Here is a 15871-nt window from a genome sequence, read left to right as displayed (position 1 = left end):
AAAGACAGTCCCTGACGGAGCAAGAGAAAAGTGGGGTGCAGAACTCAAATTCTAGTAAAAAGACCAGACTTAATGGTTTGACTGAGACTGGAGGGACCCCAGAAGACATGGCCCCCAGACTCTCTGTTAGTCCAAAACTAAAACCATTCCCGAAGCCAACTCTTCAGACAAAGATTAGACTGGACTTTGGGACATAAAATGATACTCGTGAAGAGTGTGCTTTTTAGCTCAAGTAGATACGCGAGACTAAATGGGCAGCTCCTGTCTGGAGGCCAGATAAGAAGGCAGAGAGGGTCAGGAGCTGGTTGAATGGACACGGGAAATCTGGGGTAGAAAAGAAGAGTGTGCTGTCACAGTATAGGGAGAGCAACTAGGATCACATAACAATGTGTGTATAAATTTTTGTATGAGAAACTAACTTGAATTGTAAACTTTCACTTAAAGCACAATTAAAAAAAAAAAGAAACAAACAAACTTTAGAACAGGGGCAAACCTCTACCCCCACCTAACCTACAGACTGCTCACCTCTTGCAGTGTCAGCAAACTATTAAGAATAGCTGGTAGTGTAGTTTGGACAACTCCAAATCTATCTTCTGTATATGATGCTGCTACTAAGTGAGACAGACCTCAAGGGAAAAAGAAAACGAAACAAACACACAAGTTAAACATGAATCAATATTAGGCAAATCTATTTCCAATACATCTAATTAACAAAGGGTTGATATGCTGAATATATAAAGAACTCCTATTAAAAAAAAAAGAAAAAAAAGTGGGGGCAATGCAATATAAAAATGCGTAAAATATCTGAACGGGCACTGAAAAGGTGCTCAACGTCATTGGTCGTGAATAAAGTCTCTGCTTTACATTCTAGTAGAGGAAGTATTTTAAAAAAGGAAAAACATTGTGTTGGATAGCGATAAGTGCTAGGAAACAAAATAAAGCACGGTAAGGGAGTACAGTGAAGGTGGTGAAGAGAATACATTCACAGGGTGGTCCGGAAAGGCCTCTCTGAGGAAATACCATTTAAGCACTGAGAAGGCAGTGTCTATAAGATGAAAAGCAGCAGCTCATGTTTAACAAAAGTTGGCAGTTAAAAACAATTTATTCATTGCTTTTTTTTGAAATAGAAAAAAATATAGAAGAATCTCAGGCGCAGTTTCTCTGCTTATATACAATAAAAATTTCTGCCCAAATTAAAGTACAAACTAAATATCTGAAAAAAAGAGCTGATAAAAACAAAGATATAAAAATGTATCTGAAAATTCAGATCGAGATCAAAGTCCGAAACTGATCTTTCTTATATTTACTTCAATGTTTAACTATAATTAAAATCATATTTACAGTTCAATGAGACTACTTACCTTCTAATGCCCAAATATGCATTTGGGCGTCTGAAAAAACAGCCTGAATGGAGGCCTCTGGGTGCTACAAATAAAACAAAACATTAAAAACTCTATTTATACACAAACACACACATACACACTCATCACTTATTGACATGGTTAGGTTCCAAAGACCAGGTCATTATGCAAAAATCGGCATTATGCCAAAATGACAAATGATTGCATCAGATCACAAAATGGAAGATGACTACATCATTGCGTAACTGCAAAATTACATCATTACATAACTGCCAAACCACTGAGAATCATGGCCCAGCCAAGTTGACACGTAACCTTAACCATCATAGCCAGCATTACTCTCACCTCCCACCCTGGCATTCGTTACTGCCAGACACACATCATTCATGCGCAAAACATTCAGACAGTAGATTTTTTAATATTGCCATAAATGCTAAATGTCAGATAATGGGACAGTCGATAAGTGAGGAGTAGGTGTGCATGTGCGTATGTATATATATATTTCATTTAATCAACTACGTAGATTATAACAAAAAATTTACATATTCTGCCTCTCAAGAATTAAAATCTGAAATAAATTCTTATACAATATGACTGAACTGCATTCTGCCACCAGCTTATTCTGTGACCTTTGTCAAGTTTCTAAATCTCTCTGTGACTCAGTTTCTCATTTAAAATAAGAGTTACATATGTTCGACTCACTTCAGAAGTTTAGTACAAAGATAATTTAAGAGAATAGCTAAGAAAGCTTTTTTTAGAAACAAAAGGAACTGCTTAAATACTTCTTTTTTTTTTAAACAAAGCGCCACAGAGTTGATTCTAACTCATAGACACCCCATGTGTGTAACAGCAGAACTGTTTCTGTTAGCAGCCAAGTTAACTCACTGTTCGCACCACCCAGGGACTTCAAATACATATTACCTGCCTTTAACCCTTAATCCCACTCCAGAGAAAAACATCCCAATCTCTTTAATTTATCAAGGTTGAATAGCATGGAGCAAGAATCGGCCCATTTAAACAAACGCTGGTTTTTATTATGCATCCAATGAAGCCTATTAAGCTCAATACCAAATAGCAGTGTTTAGAACTTTTACCATACAATAGATCCACTTGCAAAGTAATAATCAAAAGTAGGCATTCACTTTCAAGGAAAAACCAAAAACCCAAACCATTGCCACTGAGTTGATTCCTACTCATAGCAACCCTACAGGATAGAGCAGAACTGCCCCACAGGGTTTCCAAGAAGCGCCTAGTGGATTCGAACTGCCGATCCTTTGCTTAGCAGCCAAACTCTTAACCACTAGGCCACCAGGGTTTCCTTCCAAGGCAAAGGGAGATCTTATTCAGGGTCTTCTCTGTCACTTTACTTGGCTATATGCCCTTAGGCTAGGCACCTGACCTCTCAGAGCCTCAGGTTTCCTCATTCGTAAAATGAGAACAAGACATAACTCACAGGATTGTTATTAGAACTAAATGAGGAAACTTAAATGAAAAGAGCAGGGCATACAAAAGATACTCAGGATGAGTTCTCTTCCCATCCTTCTGTAACAAAACACTGAAGTACAATTTCAGACCACCTCTCTTCCTTCTTTAAAGCTTTCCCAAAGCGCTAATGAATAGTCTAAGGCAGATTATTATTTGGTGAAGGTAACTGCCAGATGGGTGGATCTAGAGGTCTGATAGTTTTTCCAAAGCTCTAATGGATAGCCTAAGGTAGATTATTTTTTGGTGAAGGTAATTGCTAGTTGGGTGAATCTTCCCTTCCACCATAGTGAAAAATCAGTCTCAAGAGCTGGAAATAATTCTTTGTTGTGCCTATCTGTATTTCTTTCAGGGTTTCTCAGATCTCTTTCCCCACCAGATGATGAACTCTCAAAGAATAAAAATTAATAATGATGCCACTTGAAGGCATTAATTGAATGAGTGCAATATTAGCTAATACTGCGATACCTGCAGAAAGAGAGACGCTAGATTAAAAAACTAAAACCAAAAACTATTTCCCCTACATATGTGCAAAGGTTTTGCTCATCAAAGGATTAAATAACACATAACAGCTGTAGCCAGTGAAAACAGACCGAATCTTTAACCTCTGCAACTGTTATTTACTCTCTTGTGGCAGCTAGAGCAGCTAACAGGCAAAATGGAAAGTCATTTAGTTTGTGGCCTGAATTACAACTTTTTAATCCATCACAAGTTTAGCATCTGCAATCTAACTCAGTCAACTCTCTTTTTAACACCAAATTGGCCACAAAGATGTTGGCAGAATAATCAGCCATGAAGCATCAGATAGCCATAGTAGATGTGCTCACTTTGGGAAAATCCAGATAGCAGGAAGCAGGTAGATGTCGCATATCAGCACAAAGCTGCCTACAGTCAAGAGACTCAGGGGGCCAACTACTGAGTCGAGCGTCAGGAACTCACGGAGGTGAGATGTGTCTAGGGCAACTACTGTTTAAATGGAGGTTCAGTGAAGTACTATGCAAAGCTGTTTGGCTTGCTAGGATTAAGCTGTAAAATATTTAGAAGTCACATCCTATCTCCTACTTCATTTCTTATTTCATTTCCTCTCCCCCATTACCAATGCTATAACTACATATTCTTACCTTACTGAAAAAATACATTATCAGCACCCGTTTTGACAAGAAGTTCTTAATCTGAGTTGGGGGGGAGAAAAAAAAGCAATATTTACAGTTTTCCATTCTACTCAAGTATACTATTACACATTCCCAGGTTCTTCCTGACATTAACTTGAATGCAAATAATGAAACACGTTACATCTTGCAGAGAAAGAACAATGATATTTACAATAAACCACTTAAGTGAATACCTTTGTACTATAAATTAGATAACCAAGATGAGCCACCTAACCTAAATTGCATGCCCATATACACACATCTAACCACCAAATTAGAACTGTCATAATAAAAGGAATTCTAAGTCGTTCTGGTGATATTTTCTAAGACTACATTCTTTATCAGTTCTCTACAGCTGTCTTGCCCTTTACCTTCTTAATACCAAGAGAGTATGTTTCACCTACCAAAAAAACCAAAAAAGAATCTTAAGTCTCAAAGTGTTTTTCTACTAGTTGACACTTAACAGGGGAAAAATATTTCTTAGTATAAAGCTAGAAACTATATTATTCCAACTGACTTGAAAGTGAATTTGCTCCTACTATACTCTCACCCCAAAAGCCAGAGGGATGTAGCAGACGGAACATGTCTAGTTGCTACACAAAAAGTGACACGGCAGTACTTGGCAGCACATAAAACCATATGGAACTCTGAAGTTTGTAAAATGTCTTCAGTTATTCCTTCTCTATAATTGATCGTTCCATTAGCAAACATGTTATAAATTCTACCATCTTAAAAACTACAACCCTTTTGATTCCTCAACTCCTTCCAGCGATTATCCCATTTCTCTGCTTCCCTCACAGAAAACTCCTTGAAAGATCTGGCTTTTCCTGCAGTCTCCAATTCCTCTCCCATCACTCCTGAACCCATTCCAATCAGGCTTTCGTCCCCCCTATTCCACCAATAGCTCCTGCCAAGGCCTCAAAGACCTCCACATTTCTAATGCACTCTTAGTTTGCATCTCAGGTACCTGACACTCAGCATGTGACACACCCTCCTTCTCCTGGAGACATTTTATTGGTTCTCCTCTCACCTCAATGACCACTCCTCAGTCTCCTTTGCTGTTCCACACATCTCCCTGCCTTTAATCACTGGAGCGGCCCCAGTTCTTGGATGTTTTTTTTCTGTCTCTGAGTTTTCATCTAGTCTCATAACTTTAAATACCATCTATACTCTGATAACTTCCAAATTTACATTTCTAGCCCAGAACTTTACCTTACACTCCAGATATTATGTCCAATTTCTTACTCAGTATTTTCACTTGGTGGTCTAATACCTGTTCAGTCAATTCTGACTCATATAGGTATCTCAAAATTGACATGTCCAGAATCAAACTCCTGATTTCCCTACCTAACCTCTATCAAATCTCCTCCAGAATCAGTAAATTGCAACTCAATAAATTGCAACTATATTATCCAGATCCTCAAGCCAAAACCTTAGAGTCAACACTGATGTATTCTCTAACAGGCCACAACCAAACAATAAGTAAATCCTACTACCTCTACTTTCAAGATATATCCAGACCCTGATTCACATTTGACAACTTCCACCATAACCACTGTGGTCAAAGATATCACCATCTCCCACTAGATCACTGCAAGAGCCTCACCAGTATCTTTCTGCTTCCACTCCTGACCTCCTACATCCCATTCTCAATAAAGCAGCCAGAGCAGCACTTTCAAAAAGTTAAGTTACATCATGTCAGTCTTGGGGGCAAAACCATCCAGCGGCTTTCCATCTCACTTGAAGAAACAGCCGAAGTCTTTATAACAGCTAATGGCCCAATGTGCTCAGAGTGCCGGCTAGCTCTCTGACTTCGTCACCCACCTACCACTCTTCCCTCACTCACTCTGCTCCAGCCACACTGGTGTCCTGTTGTTCCTCACACAGGCAACACCACCACCTCAGGACTTCTGCATTCTGCTATTCCCTGCCACACCTTCATTCTCTGATCAAGTCATCTTATCAATGAAATGTCCTCTGATCATCCCACATAAAATGGTACTCCCTCCCCTAGGTATCTTCTATCTCCCTTACCTGCTTCATGTTTTTTACATAAGACATGCCAAATTCCTTTCCTTTTATAACCCATATTTTTCATATTTTAACATCACATACTGGATGCATCTCACAGTCGACAGCATGTCACGGCTTAACTGACAACTTTTTTTCTTAATAGTACATAAAATAATAGCCTTAGAATTAATGCATTTTATATTCAAAGAAATATACTATAATGCATTTATTTGCGTGCTCATCTATTTCCCCTCACTAGAATGTAAACATTACATGGGCAAGGATTTTGCTTTGTCTGTGCTATTTTCCCAGTGCCTAAAATCCCATCTCACATATATAAAGAACTCAATAAATACTCCTTAAATGAAAGAATTCACAGGTCATAGACACTGTATTAGGTTAAGTAAAACGAAATCACCATTTGTATAGCTCAAAATCAGTTGAATGTTGACAATTTCATGTTTCAATTTAATACATAAAATGTAAAAAAACAAAACAAAACCCCACCTATTTATTCCTGATGGCTTATTCATATGAGATCGCTAATGCCCTCAATACTGCGTTCAAATAGAAGTCCTACAGCCACATCATCCTACCTGTTCACGTTTGTTCTGTATCCATGAATAAATCATACTGGGCTGTCCCACTGTCTTACCCTCAGCACTAACAGAGGTAGATGGAAAAGAATTGGAAAATTCAGTCATTTGTTGATCTATTTAAAAAAAAAAAACAACAGTAAGGTATGAGGTTAGGCTGTCTGATCTCTATAACTGTGACATTACAAATTTTAGAAAATAAATTGTCCCCACCAGATGCAGAAGTCCATAATCTTGGCCCTCTTCTTATTAGCTGAGGACTTTGAGGTGACCCATAGCAGGTGTTTACATCAAAAATTCCAGCCATCCGGTTCATTACACTAGAGCCAAAAGGAGTGCCCAGGGAACCTGCAACATCAGGTGTAGATAATTTTGAAGAAAACAGCGATGTTTTAACTAATGGTGGCACTGAAGGTCGAGTCATCTGGCTAGATTTTGGTGTCTGAAAAGTAGTTTCTTCTGTAAAAGAACATAGCCAGTGCACACGTTCTCAAATTTTATACATCTCAACTTTTTGTTTAATGCATTTACCTAAGGCTCAGTAGATTGTTTCCATTTAGGTTTACATTCCCAAGATCCATATTTTACCACTGCAATTCAATGAGTGTTCACATTCATATTCAAGAGTTGACAAACATCAAGGAGCTTTATACATCTTTTTCTGTCAGACTGAAGGAGCCCTGGTGGTACAGTGGTTAAGCACTCTGCTATTACCAGAAAGGTTGGCAGTTCAAATCCACCAGCCACTCTGTCGGAGAAAGATATGGCAGTCGGCTGCCATAAAGATTTATGGCCTTGGAAACCCTATGGGGCAGTTCTACTCTGTCCTACAGAGTCACTATGAGTCGGAATTGACTCGACAGTACTGGGTTTGGTTTTCTCTTGTTTTTTTTTTTTTTTTTTTTCTGTCAGACTGGGGTAGCCTCTCTGTTTTTTCCCTTCCATGAATATTCTCATCTCCAAGGTCAGTTTCTCTAACTCTGGGCTGATTTAGACTGAACTCATCAATTTACATTTTTAAATGGCAGCAATTTTAATCACTGCATTAGAATCTGGCCAGTCTTACAGCATGTTTCTACTTAGCTAAACATAGCAAATCTATATTGTGAAAATGTACGGAAAATGCTAATAATCTTATTTTACCTGAAATTCTTCCAAGTCAACAAAAGTCACACCAAAGACTAATTTGTCCAGGAGATCTATACATCTGACTTGATAAATCTGATCTATAAAGAGCTTCTTTAAAAATTATCTTTTAACTGAGGCGGGGTCAAGATGGCAGAGTAGTCAGATACTTCCTGTGGTCCCTCTTACAATAAAGACCCCAAAAAACAAGTGAATCAATTACGTATGACAATCTAGGAGCCCTAAACATCAAAGGCAAAATTGAGGAATCAGACTAAGTGGCGGGGGGAGGGAGATATGGTTCAGAAGCAGCAAGGAGCTGCCAGACCTGACACGGCAGGAGCCGGCACCCTTCAAGCCAGACTGGCTGGCGTGTGCGGTGAGGCAGGCAAGCAGTGGCGCTCAGAAGGCGTTTTCCACATCAGGAGAGACTGAGCGGCAGAGAATGTACTCAGGCCTCCAGAACCAGTGAAAAGCAGCGCTCCATCAGCAAAAGAAAAGTACATGTGTCTGACCTACCGCGCAGATCAAAAAACACCCACTTTGGGAAAAACCTCTCTCCCAATTACCTGTACCCTCACTGCTCTGCACTGGGTCCTGGGTCCGCTTCAGTGACTGCCAAGTCCCCTGGGCTGGAAGTAGGACCCATCAAGCACCCTAAGCCATTCTCCCGGCCTTGGAGATGGAACAAATTAACAAACAGGAAAAAATAATCTGCCAGCTCCCCTAAGCCAGGAACTCAGGGCAGGCACAGCTCCTTTGCCTAGGCACAAGCATAAGGGGTCCAGGGACTTTGAATGCCTTTCACCTCTGCACAGACCTGTGTGGGCCCATATCAGTGTACGCCCTCATTACCACAGTACAACAGGGTATATACCTGAAGCCTAACTTCAACTGTATCAGCTATATGGTGAAGTGGCAGGTTTGTGACATTTAACACTGCTCTGCCCATTAAGCAGCAACCTCGCCTATCTACATCTGGGGCCTGAGGACTGGTGGCTCCACCCATGCCACCTAGCCACTGGTGACAGGGGTCCAAGAATAAGTGGTACCTCCCAGTCCTTACAGCCAACAGCATTGGGTGCTCATAGTCAGGCTGCAAAACCCACCCACCTATGCACTCTAGGAAACAGGGACACACTTTCCTCCCAGACACTCAGGGGCAGCCATCAGCCCCCTGCCTTGCTCAGCGTGTGACCCCCTACTGCAGCCAGATACCTGTGCCTACACCAATCACCCTGCCTGTCTAGGACTGTAGGTGAGAGCCTGCACCACACATTTGGTGACCAACTACCTAGACACCTGAGCTGAACCCACACAAGAAAAGTAAACAGACTCCTGGGCTCGCATACCTAGTAACAGATCTAACCACCTGGTGACAGGACATTAGAGCTTCAAAGGCGCCCATTATCAAACTAGCTCACACGACCAGCCTATCTGGGCATATCAAAACAAGAAGCTAGGACACAGTAAGCAAACATGAACTACACAAATATAATAACTTATCGATAGCTCGGAGACAACAGTCAATATCAAACCACATAAAGAGGCAGACCATGATGGCTTCAACAAGCTCCCAAAACAAAACAAAAAAATTATTTTATAACTCTCTATCAATTTAGTTATAAAGTTTGTTGCACAAAAGCAAAGTAACATTTTTCCTGCCACTCCAACACAAAGCACAAAGACAAATAAATTAATAAGGATTCTATCTCCTTAATAAAACCACTATAAGACAGTAAACATCTGAAGTATCAAAATTTCATAACGTGACTTTTTGAGATTTAGTGGAAATTAGAAATCTTTGGAGAATCAATTTAAAAATAAAGACTAAGGTGTTTAAAAGTTTTGTAATTATTCCTCAAAATTAGAGACAAATTTTGGCTGAGTGACTGGATATTATAACAGTTTAAAATAATAAATGCTCCATACTTGGTCAGGCCCATAATCCACAGACCCCAGGATGACAATGATCCTTCTAATGTGCTACTTTGATGTCATTAACCTATTCAAAATTCTTAAATGGCTCCGTGTCACAGCCTACACAGAATAAAATCGAAACTGCTTTTCGTAGCATTTCATTGTTAAACAACTTCTTACCTGCTCACACTCCTTTCCACATTCTCTCCCTCACACTTTATACTTCAATAATACTAAACTACGAGTTATTTCAAGAACACAGTCAGTTTTCTCACTTTTCTATACGTCTAATCACACTATTTTTCTTGCCGAGGATACGACACCCAGCCATTCCCTGCAAACCTCCTCTCCACTTTGCTTCAGGTCTTAGCTCATTTGTTACCATCCATAAAACTTAGCCTATTCCCCTTTAATCAACAAGTATTTATTGGAGACCTGTGGCTACCCTCATGGAGCTTACAGACCAGTGGGGAAGATAAAATGAACAAGCAGTCCAAAGTATGAAGAATGTTTTGAAAGGACAGACTGCTGTGGGAGAGATCAGGGAGATCCAAATAGCTAATGAAATCAGGCAGATTCACCTTCGCCTCTATACTTCTATTATACTTTATAGATTTCCTTTAGCACTTATATGGTCTTGTCATTATTTGTGTGCCTCCCACTAAAAGGTCAGTTCCAGGAGCATTTTTTCCCTGGCTTGTAGCATATTGTTTGGTACACAGTAGGCATTCAATAAGCATTTGTTGAAAAAATGAATGTTGAAAGTTGATAACATCTGAAATACCCTAGGATCTTTTAAAATCTGACATTCATGAACTTATTTAAATCACTTTTCACCTGTAATCTATTTGTGTTTTTGGTCCATAACCCCTCCAGAGTAAATGACTTCAAACACACAGATGTATCTGCTTTGATCCATATAGGGATTTTCAATATCAGAAATAGTTGCCAACATGCCAAAAGTGAAAGATTTCACCTAAAATTTTTAGATTTCAGGTTTCTCTTAAAAAAACAAAAACGTATCTTTGGCTATGTATATTTTCACCAAAAAAAAAAGGTTGAGAAGGCAGAGGGTTGACATGTTGTAGGGTTGTTAACCAATGTCATAAAACAACATGTGTACTACTGTTTCATGAGAAACTATTTGTTCCGTAAACCTTCACCTGAAGTACAATTAAAAAAAAAAAACAAAAAAACAAAAATACTGGAAGTTCAGGTACTGGGTCCAAATTCCCACATGGGAACAATGCCTGAAGCTCACCCACAGCTTCCCTCCTCAGATGAAGCCTGTGCTTTCTTTCCAGTTTACCATCCCAGTCCTCATCCAGCCAGTTTCACTCGTTTTCTAAATGTCTGGCTCCAAAAGTCATCTGAACATTAAGCCCTTTAGCAGTCTTACATTCATAGGCATCTTCTACTTAAGGGATTTAGTGAAATAGCACAGGTTCCTCCACCTGCATTTCTTCCTCTCAGCCTTTCATCGTTCAAACTGAAGGAGTACTAACAATATATCAGGCTATCCTGAAACAGTAAGCGTAATGCCCTACCCTTCTCTCGACACTGTCCAGCAACTTTTTGTCTCTGGGGTACTGCAAACAGAACAACATCCAAAATTATCTGTAAGGATTCACCTGGCTTTGTACTAGAGTAAGCTGAAGGCTTCTGTTTGATGACGAACACTTTGTCAGCCTTTTTAACACCATTACCACACTGGACTTAATTTTTTCAATCTACAATGATACATAGGTCTTTTTCTTAGTTCAGTACAATATCCCATAAGTTGTATCACTATTTCCTAAGTATATATACTACCTCACGTTCATTTATATATCCTGAGGTTAACTACTATCTTCTTTCTTAGAAAAAAAATGTAAAGGTTTTCTCCTCTCTTAGTAGTACTAGGAGTTACCTGGAGAGTTAAATTTCTTAGGTTCCATTGGGTACGATGAAGATATCACTCTCCCATTCGTAGCAGCTGCTTCTTGGTAGAAAACCAATTTCTGAGTCATATCATTTAGAAGACTCAAACACTCCCTCGAAATGGCTGTCCAGTTGTGGGGATGTCCACCTAGAAGGTCAAACACCAGCCTTGAAAATGCAGACCATCTTATATTCTCCTCTCAAAGTGGAGAGAAAAATCAACAAGAAATGCTACATTACACTTTGCATCAGGGCCCACATGTTTTAGTTAAGCTACTATTTATACTCATGCCATCTCATACACAGCAACTCAGTAAATATTTACGGAATGAATTAATTTTCCCAAAAGTCTACAAGCAAAAACCTGTTATTTTACCATAAAAAAAAATACTCTCAAATTGGTCACTAAAATAAAGCCAAACACCAGAGCTCAGTTTAAAAAAAGACCACAGTTACTTCACCAGCAGTGCTGAACAGACTGAAGACTAAGACAATAAACACTAGCATGTCTAATGTGATATAACCACGGTCCCCAGTGACCTCTGCACTGTTGTGCCTGACCCACTGGGCTTTCTTACGTCTTCATTTGTGTAACAGCCCTATTTGCTATTACATCTGTAGAAGTGACCCATTATTTAACAGTGATGATACATTATACTTGGATAGTTTATATACATATCTGCTATCTAATTATCTAAACTACTGTGATCCATATTCTTTTTAAAATTCCCTTACTCCTCATTATCTTTTGATTTTCTAAGACCTTCGTCTTCTAGAGCTGTCATGTAAAAATCAACCAGGCTTTGTTATCTGTTGAGAATAGCAGAGGAGTCCACTGAAAACTGGTCTACCCATCCTGGCTGCCAATCAATCATCTTCTCTCCACGTAGATCCCTCCTTAAACATGCCCCTTATTTACAAACTCAAGATGAATACCACTAACAACAATAAAAAACCTCCATCGGTAGGCCCCATGATGCCTTGTGCTGCTGTAACTCAAGACCACTAAGGAACTATGTAATAGTCAAGTTAAATTGTAATAATATGTCCTAGAATGCAAGTTCACTGGCAGACAGCATGTCACCCTGTTACAGTTTACCTGAATCTCTGGCAAAAATATTTAATGTATAGAGAATTCGTAAGTAAACCTATGTCTGAAAGAGAAGTACTGCTACAGTTTATTTTCCACAGCATCAGCTCTGGATTTTTCATGCCACTAAAAGAGAAAGTGGTTCCAATCATTTCTAATTTTATATAACTTTTTCACTTGCATGTAACATTTAACTATAGGCGATTTATCGTACAATCTGAAAATTGGCAAGTTTGGCAAAATAATGAAGAGCTGATTAGAGAAGATGAACAGCTACTCTGGGTCTTTGTTCCCCACTGGTGGCTGGGGCTGGACTGCATTCCTTCTAGGGACAAGGCAGAGACCTGGCAAAGCTGCGGTCTTGAAGAGCTTGACAAGTTAAGAGTGGAGAAGTGTTTCAGAGTTGCCAAGAGCATCCTTGGGTCACTGTCAAATCTAATTCTTTCTTACTTTTTTTTTTGAAGAGAGGCAAAGTAAGCATAGCAGGGGAAGGGGCTCTGCATTCGGAGTCAAAAGCCACTTAATCTATTTGAGACTTAGATCCTCCATCTAGGGATTACACTACTTAATTTTTAAGAGCATTAAAACTTCTAGGATTCTTACGCTGTGCTTTTCTTCTCTAAAACTGTCAATCTACTTCATAATTTCTACAGGTAAAGGGAATGAGGCAGCTGAAGGAAATAAGATGAAAAATCTTAAACTTTTCCTGGTGACATCAGTTCTACCTACAGCAATGAAAACACTTAGCTGTTTAAGATTTAAATTACTTCATTTAATGAACTCACTCATCAAAAACTTCAAGTGGACTAACCTGCACTATAAATTTTCACCTAAAACACAGTAAAATTTTTTCTAAAAATTTAAATCTGAAACAAACAAAGAAACTTAAATGGAACACTCTCCCCACAAACACGCCTAATCGGGTCTATTACTTTTAACAATACCTGGTTGGCTAAGACTAAAAACTTCTTGTCTTCGTGAAGGAGAATATTGAGAGAGCAACACCAGGTCCTGCAAGGCTAAATACTAAAGGGAAAAAAATATACATTATTAATTTTTTAACCCTTATTTAAAATCTTATGTCTGAATTAGGTCCAGTATTATATATTCCAAGGGAAATTAGTTAGAATTTTTCATGGAGAAAATATTTCAGAACCATAACCTTCCTTTCTAGACTACAAGAATTTTCCTGCCTCTGCCCTCCCCATGGAAACCCTGGTGGCACAGTGGTTAAGAGGTATGGCTACTAACCAAAAGATCAGCAGTTCGAATCCACCAGGTGCTGCTTGGAAACTCTATGGGGCAGCTGTACTCTGTCCGATAGAGTTGCTATGGGTCGGAATTGACTCGACGGCAACGGGTTTGGTTTTTTTCTTTTTTTTTTACCCTTCCCATTCACTTTAGGTTCTATCTACAAGAAACTACAAATTTTCTCTGTTCTTTCCCACCTCTGTGGTGGAAAACAAACATCATTTCCTCCTGGAATCCTCTCTGGTCTCCCTGTATAAACATATATAGCTCTCAACTGTGGCAATTAACATACTGTGTTATAACTGTCCATTTACTTGTCTTGTCTGAATCCACCCACCTAACTGCTGAGGCTGAAGACAGCAGGAACCAGAGGCGTAGCAAGGTGTGGTCTGAGGGGGGCACCTGCCCCCAGGCAGAAGACCAAGGGGGTTATGGATAAGGCCAGTGAATCCCCTCCTATGAGGCTTGGGGGCGGGGGAGGGGGGCACAACTTAAGAGACTGCCTCTGGGCGCTCGTTACCCTTGCTACGTCTCTGGTAGGAACAACATCTTGCTTACTACCACATCCAAAGATAATGCCTGGCACAATGTAGACATGCAACATCTGTTGAAAGTTTTTTCTGAAAATAACTGAAAAAAATTTTTTCTTGGCAAATCTCTTTATTCATTCTGCAAGGTACCATACCCTCTCTGAAGCTTTCTTCTATTGGTCCCAAGCAGAATAAGTGGTTCCCACTGCACCTACCACAGTAACTTTTAATTATTGTGTGTGTCTTCCTATTCCATTAGACTCTGTGATATCATATAGATCATTATACGCCAAGCATTATACCCTAAGCAAGTGACTGACACCTGCTCATTAATATTTATTAAACAATCAAATGAATAACTGATATTTTAAAGTTTACCTAATAAATTAGTCATAATTGATATTTAAAGGTAAGTAGAGCGTCAATGGTTCATTTTATTAGTTTATTACTTCTCTAGAGTAAAATCAAAACTGTGGCTTCTAACTATTTTCTTTCAATTCTTTTTAAAATACTCATGCCTTTTAACAGAACCACACATACTGTAGGTGTACTTTAAATTTCAAAATGCAATTTGAATCAAAACAATTTATTCTCACTTAGCTTGATTTGTAAACTTACTGAACTTCTTTAAACTCTTTTGATTATATATATTTTTTAGGATCATTATTAGTAATTCATATTTAAAGAGAATGCACTGAATATCTACACACTACCAAGCATTTCCTTTGGTCACAAAAGTGAACAAATACTGCATGAGTCATAAAAATACACATTGACCTGCTGATAAAAAAAAATCAACAGTGCTTCTTTTGTTACCAGGCAAAATTTGTGAAAAGCTAATGCATATGGTTAGATACCATCATATTTTTTTATGCTTGGAAATACTGTTATATTTATTCTGAATATAGACCCTATTAGCTAGCTTACACATGTAACACTGCAACATATACTTGCATTTTACTTACTTGGAAAGAAAACTGAAAAAGTAAACAACATTCAATGTAGCAAGTAGCTGAATTTTATATTCTAGTATCAGAATATGGTAAGCGCTCAAAAATATATCTAAATATGCTAAATACTAAGTCCATTCTATAAGACAAGTTAGAGATGGCTGTGTAAAGGTGCAAAATGCACAATTCTGGTACCTTTATGATGAGGGGAGGATTGCTGTTTAAAACTTTAGGGAGGCATTCATCTGACTCTTCAGCAAATGATGGTTGAACAGGGAACAGATGAGCCTATCAAATATAAACACTATGAAAATGATTATTTTCATGATTTTATTACATTAAGTAACCACTAATTGAAATTTATTATGAAAGGAGATAATACAACCAAATTAACATCTTTACTGCTCCCTGCAAAAACAGGCTGCGCTAAAGTAGCTACGTATATGCAAACACACCACTTTCTAAAACGTTACTGTTCCGAT

The 15871-nt window shown here is 38.8% G+C and overlaps 1 protein-coding gene across 2 annotated transcripts in view; it reads right to left on the bottom strand.

Annotated features, from left to right (window-relative positions):
* NDC1 (NDC1 transmembrane nucleoporin) overlaps positions 1-15871 on the bottom strand; it is a 56951-nt gene that overhangs the window by 20651 nt on the left and 20429 nt on the right. The window contains exons 9-16 of one of the 2 annotated variants that reach the window (XM_004371715.2): positions 15585-15677; positions 13603-13684; positions 11558-11716; positions 6817-7062; positions 6604-6719; positions 3965-4015; positions 1362-1425; positions 526-626 (exon numbers count right to left, since the gene is read on the bottom strand). In XM_004371715.2, the coding sequence (XP_004371772.2) occupies positions 526-626; positions 1362-1425; positions 3965-4015; positions 6604-6719; positions 6817-7062; positions 11558-11716; positions 13603-13684; positions 15585-15677 (912 nt within the window). The remainder of the gene's footprint in view (positions 1-525; positions 627-1361; positions 1426-3964; positions 4016-6603; positions 6720-6816; positions 7063-11557; positions 11717-13602; positions 13685-15584; positions 15678-15871) is intronic. The other variant, XM_023727054.1, reaches the window with a different exon arrangement.

Source organism: Trichechus manatus, unplaced genomic scaffold (genome assembly GCF_000243295.1).
Source record: "Trichechus manatus latirostris isolate Lorelei unplaced genomic scaffold, TriManLat1.0 scaffold00015, whole genome shotgun sequence".
In the NCBI taxonomy this organism is placed as follows: domain Eukaryota; kingdom Metazoa; phylum Chordata; class Mammalia; order Sirenia; family Trichechidae; genus Trichechus; species Trichechus manatus.
The sequence above is the reverse complement of the archived record's forward strand: the minus strand, read 5'-3'. Positions and strand labels throughout refer to the sequence as shown.